Raw genomic sequence first — 17,429 nt, forward strand, 5'->3', positions numbered from 1 at the left:
AAATTGATTGAAAAGGGTTGTATATAACACATAGTAAGAGTTAAGGATCTTGAATCCGAGGTCCTTCCCATAGAGTCGGTTGCCGTACTGAGGGAATTTCCAGAGGTCTTTCCCCACGACCTTCCTGGAATTCCTGCCTAAAGGGAGATTGACTTCGGCATAGACTTGTTGCCGGATATATAACCTATTTCGATCCCTCCTTATCTAATGGCCCCGACAGAGTTGAAAGAGCTAAAGTCTCAACTCAAAGATTTGTTCGATAAGGGTTTTATTGAACCAAACATATCTGCATGGGGTGCTATGGTATTTTTTCTAAACAAGAAGGATGGGTCGTTGAGAATGTACGTCGACTATTGTCAACTGAACAAAGTCCCTAAAAAGAATAAGTACCCTCTCCCTATGATTGATGACTTGTTTAATCAACTCGAAGGAGCCAGTAACTTTTCAAAGTTTGACTTAGGTCGGGTTATAATAAACTTAGAGTAAGGGAGGTGGATATTTCGGAAATGACATTCCGAAACAAGATATGGACACTTTGAATTCCTAGTGATATCATTTGGTCTAACAACTTCCTCGACGACATTCATGGACCTTATAAATCGAGTTTTTAGAAAGTATCTTTATTTGTTTGTGATTGTCTTCATTGATGACATTTGGATATACTCTTGGAGTGAGAATGACCATATGTAACGACCCGAAAAGAAACACGAGTCGTGATGGCACCTATGTTCCCAACCAGTAGGTAAACCAACCCAACATACTAATCAAACACAACCAACAAATGAAAAAAAGGCAAAAAAACTTGGCAAGAATCTCCAACATTGAGTTCCTTAAAGTACGAAATGTGGAAACTAGAAAAAATATATCACCCCAAGAATTGGTGTCTTAAGTACAAGAGCTTCTAAAATTCGATGCAAGTCTGAAACTAAATGACAAATCTAACATAAGTGATATCCTGCCTGAATAATAATAACAGAATAAATAAAGATAGAGGGAGGTGTGGGCCATAGAACAGCCAAGCAACTCACCACAACTCCAAGAACTCCAAGCTCGGACTCAATTTGCTACACGAGATGTGCTCCAGTATATATATATATATATATATATATATATATATATATATATATTACACTTACTATTTATTTTTTTTAAATAAAGGAAATCAACATTAAGTATTTTCCAAACACTAAACGAAACATATAATCATTAAGAATGAATGATGGGATGAAATGCAATGCAATATGATACCATGTAATGATATGTCTCAGAATACCCAGTACTCAGTAAACCGTATATACATGATACTTCTCGGAAGTAAATCGAGAGTTCATGACCCATGGGGGACTCGCGAGGTCCATATACAGACAAAAACGATCTTCACGTTTCTGTGCGGACGATCTCAATGCACCATCATAATATCAAACAATTTCCGCACGAACCATCTCCACGTGCCCAAATTACAATCTTAACATCTTACCATCACCAGCACGGACGATCTCCACGTGCCCATCTTATACTCAATCTCATGTTAATGTATGTATAGAATATTATTTCAAAATATGGGGATAATGATGCATCTCACTCAATCAATATCGACATATTACACAACCACCTCCATTATAAAAACTATACGGATGTAAAAAAAATAATGAAACACAATCACACAAAAATTTCAAGTGCTTTGGAAAATTCTCAAATTACAATCCACATTCTATAATAGTAACTTTCCGTTTTATAACACCAGTACTCGTACCAATGCCCGTCACACCATTGATATGAGACCCCCATATTTCGCCCTTACCCCTTTGTCTATTTTCATTTTCAATCTTTAATTAGGAAAATGTCCTTCAACAAGTCTAAAAAGTCATAACAGACCTTAGATGCCGAACTTGTGCCACGAATCTTTTAAGATTTTTTCTTTCCTTTTCGCAAGGTTTTGGAACGTTCCCAATCTGCCAATTTTGCAATATTCGTAAGTAAGCAATTTTTGTAGACATTCAAATTATTATATGTCTATCATAGACGCTAAAACTCACTCATATTTTCAACCAAACTCCAAATCTTGATATATATTGGTATGCCAAATTTTTCATACTTGCTAAATTTCAAGCCATGAACTTAACTCTAACCTCTTCAAATGGACTAAAATTCAATGTTAGATCATATAAAATAACACCTAATAGTTAATTACCAATCTCAATATATTAAATTTAAATCTAAACTTAATAATTAGCTTAAGCAGGTCAACGTAATAACTTACACTGCAGACAAACAGAAGCACTGCAACATGACCATCTGCAAGTCATTTATTTTTTAATATGCAAATGTTAAAAGAATCTTATACAAAGGCCAATCATTGACACATGATTTCCAATGATTGGCATGATTGCCAATGATTGACATGATGACATTCTCCTCCAACATTTGACAAAGCATTACTGCATAATGACTTAAGTCATATTAACGCAGTTTTTTTTTCTCACACTAAGCATGCTTATCCTCGTCCCTTTTTAATTATTTTAATTTAAAAAAATTTCCATCCACTCATCATATTAATACAATCACATGATCCTAAATATTTTCCCTCAACTTCATTAAGTGTAACAACTAAACTTCTAGTAATAGTCGCAGGAACGACATACTCCAAACTACTATTGCAAAGAAAATATACACCGTTCTCCGCTAATTTTCCCCTCAATTTTCGAACTTATAATAATAAATAGACGAACAAGGGATCAACTTTCCATCTACCTTAATTTCGTTAAGATCCATATAACAATCAAGAAATTTTTCAAATTGCTTCTTATCTGAAGATTTCCTTTGTTCCCTCACGTTCTGTAATCTACGCTGCCAAAAAAAAAATCAGTTTCTACCTCTTTTGTTTTCAGCCCTTCTAATGTTAATTAAGTAAAATAAATAAACTAATCCCACTAACCTAAATCAATTAATGGGTCACGTAAAAAGGTATTAAATGAATTATGGATATGACCCACTAACTATTAACTATATTAATTCTTCACTAAAATTTTTATCAACTAAATATTCTTAGTCTTCGAATATTTTATAAATACCCCTTTAAATTTTCAAAAGGAGTCAAACTAGTCCTAGTTTACAAAACGACCAAGCGGGTCGTTACATCACCTACCACTTAAACAAATGTTCGTCCTCGAACGGGAAAAGAAAAGAGCTAACCTGAACGCTAAAAAAGATGAGGATATTTACTCCTCATGTCTGACTCTGTCTCCCATGTAGCCTACTCCACTGGACGATGCTTCCACTGAACCTTTACTGAAGCCATCTCCTTGGACCTTAGCTTCCGAATTTGCCTATCCAAAATGCTGATCGGCTCTTCCTCAAAAGTAAAATTCTGATCAAGTAACACTAAATCCCATTGAATCACATGATCACCACCTTGATGATACTTCTTAAGCATTGAAATATGAAATACAGGATGGACACCTGACAAACCAGGTGGCAAAGCCAACTGGTACGCCACCTCACCAATACGCTCAACAATCTTGAAAGGACCAATATACCTTGGGCTCAACTTGCCTTTCTTTCCAAACCTCATCACACCCTTCATGGGTGAAACCTTCAATAAAACCCTCTCTCCAACCATAAACTCTAAATCACGAATCTTTCAATCTGCATAACTCTTTTGCCTACTCTGAGCAATGAGAAGTCTATCTTGGATCAACTTGACCTTGTCCAAGGACTCCCTCAACAAATCTGTACCCCATGGTCTAACCTCAAATGCATCAAACCAGCCAATTGGAGATCAACATCTCCTACCATAGAGAGCCTCAAATGGTGCCATCTCAATGCTCGAGTGATAACTATTATTGTAAGCAAACTCCGCTAAAGGCAAGAACTGATCCCACTGACCACCAAAGTCAATCACACACGCTCACAACATGTCCTCAAGAACCTGAATAGTTCGCTCAGACTGACCATCAGTCTGAGGGTGAAAGACTATTCTAAGATCCACCCGAGTGCCCAACTCTTTCTGCATAGACCGCCAAAAATGAGATGTAAATTGGGTGCCACGATCTGAAATAATAGATATAGGAACCCCATGCAACCGAACGACCTCCCGAATATAAATCTTGGCTAACTTTTCTGAGTTATAGGTAGTCTGAACTGGTACAAAGTGTGCAGACTTAGTCAGTCGATCCACAAGAACCCAATAGCATCAAACATACCCAAGGTGCGTGGCAATCCTACCACAAAGTCCATAGCAATACGCTCCGACTTCCACTCAGGTATAGGCATCCTTTGTGTCACACCTCCAGGCTTTTGGTGTTCATACTTCACTTGCTGACAATTCAAACAACGAGATACAAAATCTACTATGTCCCTCTTCATACGACACCACCAATAATGTTGTTTCAAGTCACGATACATCTTAGTATCCCCCAGATGAATAGAGTACCTCGAACTATGGGCCTCCTCTATGATTAATCTAGTCAAATCACCTGTACGAGGAATACAGATACGACCTTTAATCCTCAAAACTCCTTCACTATCCAGAATTGCAGCCTTGGCTTCTCCTTTTAACACCTTGTCCCTAATCTTGCATAAATCACCATCATCAAACTGTTGAGCCCGAATCTGCTCCAACAAGGATGACCTAGCCTCCATATAATCCAACACCTTACCAAATTATGAAATATCAAGTCTCACAAAGCTATGGCCAAGAATTGGACATCCCTAGCTAAAGGACGCTCGTCGACCTGTAACATGGCCAGATTACCCATACTTATCGCCTTTCGACTCAAGGCATCTGCTACAACATTTGCCTTGCCTGGATGATAAAGAATAGTCATGTCATAGTCCTTGAGCATCTTCAACAATCTCCGTTGCCTCAAATTCAGATCTCTCTGTTTGAATATATATTGGAGACTACGATGATCCGTGAACACCTCACAATGCACGCCATAAAGATAATGCCTCCAAATCTTTAATGCAAACACAACAGCCGCCAACTCTAAATCATGAATAGGGTAGTTCTTCTCATGAACCTTTAACTGCCTCGAAGCATAAGCTATCACCCTTGCCTTCTGCATTAACACACAACCAAGACAAATCCGAGAAGCATCACAATATACAACAAAGCCCTCTCCCTCCACAAGTAGGGTCAAAATCGGAGCAGTAGTCAATAAAGTCTTGAGCTTTTGGAAACTAACCTCACATTCGTCAGACCACTAAAAAGTCACCTCCTTCTGTGTCAATCTTGTTAATGGAGATGCAATGTATGAGAAACCCTCAATAAACCGTCGATAATAACCTGCAAGGCCCAAGAAACTTCGAATCTTAGTAACTGAAGCAGGTCTGACCCAATCTCTAACCACCTCAATCTTCTTAGGATCCACCATGATACCCTTCTTGGACACTACATGTCCCAAGAATGCTATCGAACTAAGCCAAAACTCACACTTTGAAAACATTGCATAAAGCTTCTTCTCCTTTAGAATTCCAAGAAAAATCCTCAAATGATGCTCATGTTCCTCCTTAGTGCGTGAGTATATCAATATATCATCTAAGAAGACAATAACCAAGGAATCTAAATACGGTCTGAACACTCCATTCATTAAGTCCATAAAAGCTGCTGGGGCATTAGTCAATCCGAAATACATCACCAAAAACTCGTAATGACCATAACGTGTTTGAAAAGCCGTCTTAGGGATATCCTCCGCCCTAACCTTCAGCTGATGATAGCCAGACCTCAAATCAATCTTGGAGAAAACTGAAGCACCCTGCAATTGATCAAATAAGTCATCATTACGAGGTATCGGGTACTTATTTCTGATGGTTACCTTGTTCAACTGTCGATAGTCAATACATATACGCATAGATCCGTATTTTTTCTTCACAAATAACACAGGAGCACCCCAAGGAGATACACTCGGCCTAATAAAACCTTTGCTCAACAAATCTTGTAACTGCTCCTTCAACTCTTTCAATTAAGCTGGTGTCATATGATAAGGAGGAATGGAAATAGGCCGAGTGACTGGCTCCACATCAATACAAAAATCAATATCACGATCTGGTGGAAGACCTTGCAAATCGGTCGGAAATACTTCTAAAAATTCACTCACTACTGGAATAGGCTCAAGCATAGGAGTCTCAATACTAGTATCTCGAATGTGGGCCAAGTAAGCCAAACATCCTCTCTGTACCAACTGACGAGCCTTAAGGAATGATATCACACCCTTAGAAGGGTGACTAAGTGAACCTCTCCATTCTACTATAGGAATTCCAGGCATAGCTAAAGTAATGGTCTTGGCATGACAATTTAAAATTGCATGGTAAGAAGATAACCAATCCATACCGAGAATCACATCAAAATCTATCATATCTAAGACCATTAAATATGCATGAGTGTCATACCCCATCAAGGTAACAGTACATAATCGATACACCCGATCTACAACCACAGAATCCCCGATAGGAGTAGAGACACGTATCGGCAAATCAAGAGACTCACATAATATATCTAGACTAGGAGAAAAATATGTGGACACATAAGAATAAGTAGAGCCTGGATCGAATAATACAGTAGCTGATCGATGACAAACCAGAATAATACCTGTGATAACAGAATCTGAAGCCTCAGCCTTTGGCCTACCTGGAAAAGCATAGCAGTGAGAACGACCTCTATCAGATTGTGAACCTCCACGACCACCACCTCGACCAGAAGGAGAACCACCTCTACCATTCTGTGCACCACCCCTAGCTGGAGGTTGTACAGCCCTGGAAGTCGAAGCCTGAGAACCCTGAGGTAAGCCATGACGTATGGTCCTAGGGCAGTCTCTCACAAAGTGTCCCATATCACCAAACTCAAAACAGCCCCTACGAGACGCAGGCTGATGAGATGAACCTGAATGACCAGAATTCCCTCCACAAACTACAGGTCTAGAAGATGAACCCTGGGAAGTATGCACCGAGCTCGAAGAGTTATGCCTAGCGTAACCAGACTCAGACGCTTGTATAGCTGCATGAATGGGTCTGCTGGACTGAGGGTGATAACCTCTGCCCAAGTAACCCCTCCTCCTAGGCGGAGCACCACCATATTCACCTGAATAACGATTCCTCTTGCCCTCTCGCTGCTCAAATCCCTCACGCTGAATAATCTCCAACTCCTTAGCAGCATCTACCACTTTCTGGAATGGAACACCAGAAGCAGCAACTTGAGAAACTCCTAGGCGGATCGGAATAATCAGCCCTTTAACCCAAACCTTCTCACTCTCTCAGCCTCTGTGGGAAGTATCATCGAAGCATGCCTAGCCAAGGCATGAAATCTACCCTCATACTCTGCAACTGACATACCATTTTGCAGCAAACCCTCAAACTCGTCCCTCTTGCCCTCCCTCTAACTGCGTGGAACAAATTTGGATAGAAATACCTGAGTAAACTGAGTCCAGGATAGAGGATGGGATCCAGCTAGCTTACTACTAATATAATCCCTCCACCACTGCTTAGCAGATCCAGTCATCTGAAACGCTGTGTAGTCAACTCCATGAGACTCCACTAATCCAAGATTATGAAACCTCTCATGACAACTAACTATAAATTCATATGCATCCTCAGCTAAGTTACCAGTATAAGTAGGAGGATTCATTTGTCTGAACCTTCCAAACATCTTTTGCTCATCAATAGTGATAGAAGGTCTATTCACCAAATTTGATGTCATATCTTGGAACTCCATACTATCCAAACGAGGAGCTACAGCGGTAGTTGGCTGAGCCCTAGGAGTCTAAGATCTGGAGAAACTATCGGATCTGGAGTTTGACCTCCAACACGGGTCTGTGAGCCATCAAAAGTGACAGACAAAGCTCCTGTCTGAGCCATCCCCTCTAGGATTCCTAACATACGAGCCAAGGTATCTTGAAGCACTGGGGTGACAAAAGTACTGGGTGGAGCCTGAGTTGGCCCATTCCCCTCGAAACGATCTTGCACATCCCCATGAATAACATCTGCATCAGGAGGTACGGTCCTATCATGACCCAGGGTAGCTATTGGTACTTGACCATCCACAGGTGCTTCAACACGGCCCTACCCCGACCTCGAGCTCGTCCCCTACCTCTACCTCGAATATTGTTCCCAGAAGCAGGCGCAGGAATAGGATCCTGACCACCACTTGCCTATGTACGATTCCTCGCCATCTAAGAGAGAATGAGATATCAAGATTAGAATTTCTACAAGGTCAAGTGTGCATGATAATGAATAAAAGAACAGAATATTTCCTAAATGTCTTATAGCCTCTTGAAGATAGGTATGGACGTCTTCATACCGATCCGCAAGACTCTACTAGAAATTGCTCTTGTACTCTTGAGACCGATGCACCTAGGGCTCTGATACAAAATTTGTCACGACCCAAAAAGAAACACGAGTCGTGATGGCACCTATGTTCCCAACCAATAGGTAGGCCAACCTAACATACTAACGAAACACAACCAACAAATGAAAAAAAAAGGCAAAAAAACTTAGCAAGAATCTTCAACATTGAGTTCCTTAAAGTACGAAATGCCGAAACTAGAAAAAAATATCACCCCAAGAATTGGAGTCTTAAGTACAAGAGATTCTAAAATTCGATGCAAGTCTGAAACTAAATGACAATCTAACATAAGGGATATCCTGTTTGAATAATAATAACAGAATAAATAAAAGATAGAGGGAGGTGTGGGCCACGGAACAACCAAGCAGCTCACCACAACTCCAAGAACTCCCAGCTCAGACTCAATTTTCTCCACGAGATGTGCTCCTACTCGAAATCGAATCTGCACCACAAAAAGTGCAACAAGTGTAGTATGAGTACGTAACCACGTGTACCCAGTATGTCTCATTGACCGACAACGAAGAAGTAGTGACGGGAGTTATATAAGAAAATAAATTCTTAGATTATACAAGTGTATATATATATATATATATATATATATATATATATTATACTTACTAATTAAGTTTCATCAATAAAGAAAATCAACATTAAGTATTTTCCAAACACCAAACGAAACATATAATCATCAAGAATGAATGATGGGATGAAATGCAATGCAATATGATACCATGTAATGATATGTCTCAGAATACCCAGTACTCAGTCAATCGTATATACATGATACTCCTCGGAAATACATCGAGAGTTCATGACCCATGGGGGACTCGCGAGGTCCATATACCGACACGGTTAATCTTCACGTGTCTGTGCGGACGATCTCAACGCACCATGATAATATCAAACAATTTCCGCACGGACGGTCTCCACATGCCCAAATTACAATCTTAACATCTTACCATCCCCAGCACGGACGATTTCCACGTGCCCATCTTATACTCAATCTCATGTACATGCATGTATAAAATATTATTTTAAAATAAAGGGATGATAAAGCATCTCACTCAATCAATATTGACATACTACACAACCAGCTCCATTATCACAACTATACGGGTGTAAAAAAAAACACAATCATACAAAAATTTCAAGTCAATAATATATCATCCCATGCCCATATGCTTTGGAAAATTCTCAAATTACAATCCACATTCTATAGTAGTAACTTTCCATTTTATAACACCAGTACTCGTACCAATGCCCGTCACACCATTGATACGAGACCCCCATCTTTCGCCCTTACCCCTTTGTCTATTTTCATTTTAATCTTTAATTAGAAAAACGTCCTTCAACAAGTCTAAAAAGTACCTTAGATGCCGAACTTGTGCCACGAATCTTTTAAGATTTTTCCTTTCCTTTTCGCAAGGTTTCAGATCGTTCCCAATCTACCAATTTTTCAATATTCGTAAGTAAAATTTTTTTTGTAGACATTCAAATTATTATATGTCTATCATAGACGCTAAAACTCACTCATATTTTCAACCAAACTCCAAATCTTGATATATATTGATATGCTAAATTTTTCATACTTGCTAAATTTCAAGCCAAGAACTTAACTCTAACCTCTTCAAATGGACTAAAATTCAATGTTAGATCATATAAAATAACACCTAATAATTAATTACCAATCTCTATATATTAAATTTAAATCTAAACTTGATAATTAGCTTAAGTAGGTCAACGTAATAACATACATTGTAGACAAACAGAAGCACTGCAACATGACCATCTGCAGGTCATTTATTTTTTAATATGCAAATGTTAAAGAATCTTATACAAAGGCCAATCATTGACACATGATTTCCAATGATGATCAATGATTGTTATGATTGCCAATGATTGACATGATGACATTCTCCTCCAACATTTGACAAAGCATTACTGCATAATGACTAAGTCATATTAACGCAGTTTTTTTTTCTCACGCTAAGCATGCTTATCCTCGTCCCTTTTTAATTATTTTAATTTAAAAAAATTTCCATCCACTATTCCTATTAATACAATCACATGATCCTAAATATTTTCCCTTAACTTCATTAAGTGTTACAACTAAACTTCTAGTAATAGTCAAAGGAACGACATACTCCAAACTGCTATTGCAAATAACATATACATCGTTCTCCATTAATTTTCCTCTCAATTTTCGAACTTATAATAGTAAATAGACGAATAAGGGATCAACTTTCCATCTACCTTACATTCATTAAGATCCATATAACAATCAAGAAATTTTTCAAATTGCTTCTTACCTTAAGATTTCGTTGGTTCCCTCACGTTCTGTAATCTACGCTGCCCAAAAAAAATCAATTTCTACCTCTTTTATTTTCTGCCCTTCTAATGTGAATTAAGTAAAACAAATTAACTAATCCCACTAACCTAAATCAATTAATGGGTCAAGTAAAAAGGTATTAAATGAAATATGGATATGACCCACTAACTATTAACTATATTAATTCTTCACTAAAATTTTTATCAACTAAATATTCTTAGTCTTCAAATAGTTTAAAAATACCCCTTTAAATTTTTAAATGGAGTCAAACTAGTCCTAGTTCACAAAACGACCTAGCGAGTCGTTACACCATATGAGACACTTGAGGATAGTTTTGCAAGTTCTCAAGGATAAAAAATTTTTGCTAAATTTAGCAAGTGTGACTTTTGGTTGAGATCAGTTTCCTTTCTTGCTGACATTGTCTCTAGTGAAGGGATAGAGGTTTTGATCCAAAGAAGATGAAATTGGTCAAAATTTGGCCTAGACCGTTGAGTCCTATCGACATCCGAAGTTTTATAGGGTTGGCCGGTTACTATAGGAGGTTTGTTGAGGAATTCTTGTCTATTGCATCTCCATTAACGACCTTAACCCAAAAGAAATCCAAATTCGAATGGTCATAATTATGTGAAAAAAGTTTCCAATTATTGAAATATATACTCACCTCCGCTCCGTTATTAACTTTACCGGAGGTACAAAAGGGTTTGCAACTTATTGTGATGCCTCCCGAGTGGGTCTAGGATGTGCTCTCATGCAACATGAGAAACTCATAGTGTATTCCTCTATACAACTCAAACCACAAGAGAAGAATTACCCAAGTAAAGACCTTGAGCTTGCTTCCGTGGTATTGGCATTGAAAATTTGGAGACATTATCTTTACGAGGTACATATTGATGTATTAACCGATCACAAGAGTTTACAATACGTGTTTACCCAAAAAAAAAATTTGAACCTACGTCAAAGAAGATGGTTAGAACTTTGAAAGGACTATGACATGAGTGTCCTTTACCATCCTGGAAAAGCTAATGTGGTAGCGGATTCCTTGAGTAGAGTGTACATGGGTAGTGTGACTCATGTGGCCGATGATAAGAAATAGTTAGTAAAAGAGGTTCATAGGATGACTCCTTCGGGTGTCCGACTAGAAGACTCTCAAAAGGGTGGTTTCGTGGTTTACCACAACACCGAGTCATCTTTAGTGGTTGGGTGAAATCCAAACAACACCTTGATCCTATATTGATGGAGTTGAAGGAAAAGGTCTTTAGTAAGTTTAATGAATCTTTCTCTCAAGGAGAAGAGGGGTGCTTAGGCACCTTGGAAGATTGTGTGTACCGAATGTGGATGGATTCAGGGAATTGATCATTGAGGGAATTGATCATGGAAGAGGCTCATGGATCCTGGTATTCCATTCACCCGAGTGCTACAAAGATGTACCACGACTTAAAAAAATTTATTGGTGGAATGGTATGAAAAGGGACATAGTGAATTTTGTTGCTAAATGTCCAAACTGCCAACAAGTCAAAATGGAGCATCAAAGGTCGTGTGGCTTGACTCAAAATATTGATATTCCTACATTGAAATGAGAGGATATTAACATGGACTTCGTAGTGGGGTTTCCTCGTACTAGATGACAACATGTCTATGGGTCATTGTGGATAGGCTAATCAAGTCTGCACATTTCCTTCCCATCAAAGTCATATATTTGGTGGAAGATTATGCCAAATTTTACCTCAAAGAGATAGTAAGGTTACATGGAGCCCCTTTTTCCATCATTTTGGATATAGGTTCTCAATCTACCTCTAATTTTTTGAATGATTAACAAAGTGGGATTGGTACGAAGGTGAAACTTAGTACCACTTTTCATCCCAAGATGGATGGTCAAGCGTAACACACTATTCGAACTCTTGAATACATCTTGAGGGCTTGTGTGATTGATTTTAAAGGAAATTGGGATGATCACCTTCCTTTGATAGAGTTTTCCTACAACAATAGCTACAATTCGACTATGTCTATTGCACCCTTCAAGACGCTTTATGGGAGAAGGTGTAGATCCCCGATTGGGTGGTATGAAGTAGGTGAGTTTTCTCGACTTGGTCCTGATTTGGTTTATGAAGCCCTTGAGAATGTTCGGGTATAAGAGATAACTAAAAGAAGATCAAAGTCGGTAAAAATCTTATGCTGACAATAGAAAAGAGGGACCTTGAATTTGAAGTAGGAGATTGGGTCTATTTGAAAATTTCACCCATAAAAGGGGTGATGAGGTTTCGAAAGAAAGGGAAACTTACTCATCGTTTTGTGGTTCCGTGTGAAATTTTGAAGAGAGTCAGGAGTGTTGCCTATGAGTTGAAGTTGCCAAATGAGTTGGCCATGATTCATCCGGTGTTTCATGTTTCTATCCTTAAGAAGTGTATAGGTGATCCAGTTATATTCTTCCTCTAGAAGGTCTAGGGGTGAAAGAGGACCTTTCTTATGAAGAGTTCCCGGTGGAGATCTTATATCGCCAAGTTAAGAAATTGAGGATAAGGAGGTTGCCTTCGTAAAAGTTCAATGGATGAACCACCTTGTTGAGGGTGCAACATGGGAGACCGAGGCCAATATGAAGTCCCTCTATCCTCATCTTTTCCCCTTACTCCTATATAAGATTGAGATTAGTAGTTCCTTTATGAATATTATGAATATTGTTGAACTTATCATGTTTTTCTAAATATGTACATATTATAGTAGAAATCCATGTCCAAGTTGAATTCTTTACTTTCCATGATACATATTTATCATGGTCGGGTTTCACTTTATGTGTGTGGTATGCTATATGTACTCATGGAAATTATGGTGATCATGTTTGATATTGTTTTGATAAGAAATCAACAAGTCAACTCTTAATGTTCATATTGAGATCATAATGAAATAAGAAGGTAGTTTCTCCTTATGTGATATGAAATGTTGAGTTATGTACATGGTATATTATGGATTAAGTTTTCATGTGTCATTTCTATGATTGTGTGTTGAAAGGAGTGAATGATTCCTCAAATTATATGTGACTCATTCTATTATATTGATGTTAATTGGGCTGCTAGTCTTAAGTCTCTTCCTCTTGTAACGGTCTAGAGTGTCATTCGGGGACGAATGTTCTTAAGGGGGGGGGGGAGTATTGACACACTATGGAAATTCCATAACCTATACTAAAGCCTCATAGGTTATACAATGATGGTTTTATACCTAAAATAATGTATATAACTTGTTAGAGAAGTATTGGAGCCATAGCATTAAAGAAAAACCTTAACGTCCAGAAACTAGCGAAATTTAACTAGTTGACATCCCTATGTTTGCTGAAGGATTATGAGGGTCATATAAAGTCAAAAAGCTTGTAAAATTACTTTAAATAGGTAAAATTTAGTATATAAGGTCAAAATATCCAGTCACGACACCCCAAGGACCACCGGAGGGGTCCTTGGGGAGGACCCGAATATAGGCAAGTAGGATGCCAAAGAAGCCTGCGTGCAACCGAATTGTGGTTGCTGCTGCGCGACGCGTAGACATCAGGGGGAGATTTGAACTTGGACTAGAGACGTGGGGCCTACAAGAGGTCTATTGCCTCAACTCAGATTTTAAAAATAAATCGTGAAATTAACCCCTCGACGTACAACTGGTTCTCAGATTAGTAAAAGTTGTATTTTTCATATTTTCACTTAACAAAAGAACCCATTTAAGTGAGGGGTATTTTGGGTAATTTTTGAATATATAAGGTCTTAGGGTCAGTTTAATTCAATTCTAACACTCAAAACAAGTTCCAAAAGTTGAAATAAAAAATCACTTTCATCTCTCTCAAATTCTTTATTCCTCCAAACCTCCATTGAAGACTATAAGAGCTCTATGAAGAAAACTAAGCCTTTAAGTTTCCAACCCAATTTTGTGTCTTTATCATCTTTAAGGTATATTTATTTCACTCTTGGGATCCTTAAACCCAAGAGGTCCCTCCAAAAGATGATTTCTAAATCCCCTAAAATCTAGTTTTTTTTCTACATATGAGTCTTCTTTGAAAATCAAAATTCTGAATCAATTGTGGTTAATTATGATGAATTAATGTGGTTTAAGTATATATTTATAGTTAATTGATGATAACATATGAGAATGCCCTAGACCCATGTCCTTTCCCCAATTTGATGAAAACCTTGAATTGGTATGGTGAATTGTGAAGATTCTGAATATGTAGATTGACTACATTGTTGTCAATTATGTAATTTCTTCTTGAATTTACCTTGTCTATGTAATTTATTATGTATTCTTGGTAATGGAAGTACGAAGGTTCATAGAAAGGCAATGAGGTATGTTAATTGGTTCTTCTTGGATTCATAACGAATTATGAGTTACTTAGATAGTAATACTTCTAAGTCTAATGTGTGATTGTGATGTTGATTCTAAGTATTCCTCATACCTAACCCTAAGACATTGAACTAGTCATAAGCTCTGTATGCATTATATAATATGATTATTGTTTGATTGAAAGTAGTTCTTATGATTACAATAAAGTATTAAGTGAAAGGTTTACTCACTTATGAAGTGGTGCTAAAGTCAAATGATTGTTCTCATTTGTGATTACCTATGAGTATATATGATAAGATGTTTAAAGAGGGGTCTAGAATAGACTAATGTGAAATTTTACGATGAGATAATATGATTACTAAAGGGAATAATTGCTTAGCACCGAAATGCATGTATAGGAGATGAAGGTCTCACATTAGTACACCGAGCCTTCCATATTGGTTCCTCACATTAGTATGTCAGATTCCCCAATTATGTGTTGTCTCATGAGATGGGAACCTCCACGTTAACAAGTCAAGGTTTCTAAAAACAATCTCGTTGACCCTTAACTATGTTCCCACATAGTACTCTACGTTAGTGGATCCACCTAGATAGATATGCACGAATGGTTACACCTTAGGCAAGTGTTAACCCTTTCTTTTCGGTGTGAGTGTAGAAAATCAGATTTCATATAGCTCACATGGTCTCATGTCAGTTATTGCACTTATTTGCCTAATGTAAAAGTTAATAAATAAGTTAGGTATATGAACTATTATTAGGGTTGTCTTGAAGGATACTACATTGGGTGAAAGAGGGTATGGAACTTCTCTCTCTCATTACACGTGGTTCTAGTAATGTTCTTTTATGATTATGAGTATGATCATGATTATGTCGATAAGCTATGAGTAGTATTCATGTATTAATCATGTTATGATGACTTTAAGAGAATATGTTGTAAGTATGAAGTGGGTTGCTTAATGTGATAGTTTTCCTTGGATAAGATTATGGAGTTCTATCTTTGGCATTACATAAGTATTGCTTAGGCGATCTACATGATGGATTGCTATTATGTTGAATTGACTTATTATGCTTTTTGTATTTGCATGTTGAGTTAAATGGATAAAAAAATGATATTGACTAAATTATCTATTTCTCATGTATTGATGATTTTTGTGCATAGGAGTCATACTTAGTATATGTGATTTGTACTAACCCATATTTTCTCCCTTTTCCAAACATTTTAGGTTCGGGCCATTGAGGTGATTTGTGGTCATTGAAGAAGAAGACTTGGCTCTTTCCTAAGTCAATTGGTGAGTCCTCATGAGTTCTGAGGATAGAGCCATTCATTAAGCCTTATTAGTTTTTTCTATATTTTTAGACAATTATTCCATTCTCATCTAGAGACTTCATTTTAGCCGATATGGCATATTGTAATTGTCAGATGGCTATTCCCAAACTATTGTGATTCATACTCTTGTAGATGGTTTATATGTGAGATGAGACTTTAAACTTCTATATGATTTGTTATGCTAAAAAAAAAGTCTGTGTACACTTCATATTTAAGGAGTCTATGTAAATTTTTAAATATTTCCGCAAATTTTTAACCTATGAGGTGCTATGATGTATGCTAAGGGCTTGTCTTAGTCCTTTTAGAGGACGACGACGGTGGTTATGCCTATGAGGTACTTTGGGTCATAACACCTTATGTTTTGAAGAGAAGTAATTTTTCTTAAATTTGAGAAGAATGAGTTTATTTAGAAAACATTTTCCGAAAAATATTTTCCTTTATACCAAACACATCCTATATTCTTTATATTTAGAGAGTAATATAGAGAATGGGCATTCCAGCCCACATCAGTATCACTCTCCATCATATTAAGAGATCTTAATAGTAGTTCTCTAAATTTGGATAACTACAGCTCACACTCTCTTTATTACTTTTGTGCTATTATATTATTATTTACATTACTTCCTAATTAACATATTATTTTACATATAATTTCATTAATTAAAATATTCATACATCTTCTTGAATGTAATATAATAGTTGAAAATATATTATTTAATGTATACTACTTTCATCCGAATTAATAGTATCTTCATTTTTTTCTAATTATATTTTGATAATCTAATTTTATTTTATTATTAATATTAACTATAAATTATAAACAAAAGTAAAATGATAAGATGAAAATTTTAATTTAAAAATACAACACATAATATGATTTTTTAATTTATATACAGTATAACAATATAATAAATAACATAATAATCAAAATACAAGATAAAATACTGTCACGACCCAAATCCGGGCCGCGACTGGCACCCACACTTACCCTCCTATGTGAGCGAACCAACCAATCTAAACCTTAACATTTCAATGTAATATCAACATAAAGTAATGCGGAAGACTTAAACTCAATAATAAAAACCAATTCAATAACTATTATTTCCCAAAATCTGGAAGTC

The 17,429-nt window shown here is 37.0% G+C and overlaps 1 protein-coding gene across 1 annotated transcript; it reads right to left on the reverse strand.

The window, feature by feature from the left end:
- Nucleotides 1-5,963: 5,963 nt before the first annotated feature.
- Nucleotides 5,964-7,708, reverse strand: LOC138340332 (uncharacterized). The gene is made up of 3 exons (XM_069292047.1): nucleotides 7,600-7,708; nucleotides 7,406-7,503; nucleotides 5,964-7,163 (listed from the first exon to the last, which is right to left on the reverse strand). The coding sequence occupies exons 1-3, from the start codon at nucleotides 7,706-7,708 to the stop codon at nucleotides 5,964-5,966; spliced, it is 1,407 nt and encodes a 468-aa protein (XP_069148148.1).
- Nucleotides 7,709-17,429: the final 9,721 nt, after the last annotated feature.

The sequence above is a fragment of the Solanum lycopersicum genome, chromosome 12 (assembly GCF_036512215.1).
Source record: "Solanum lycopersicum chromosome 12, SLM_r2.1".
NCBI classification, from domain to species: Eukaryota; Viridiplantae; Streptophyta; class Magnoliopsida; order Solanales; family Solanaceae; genus Solanum; species Solanum lycopersicum.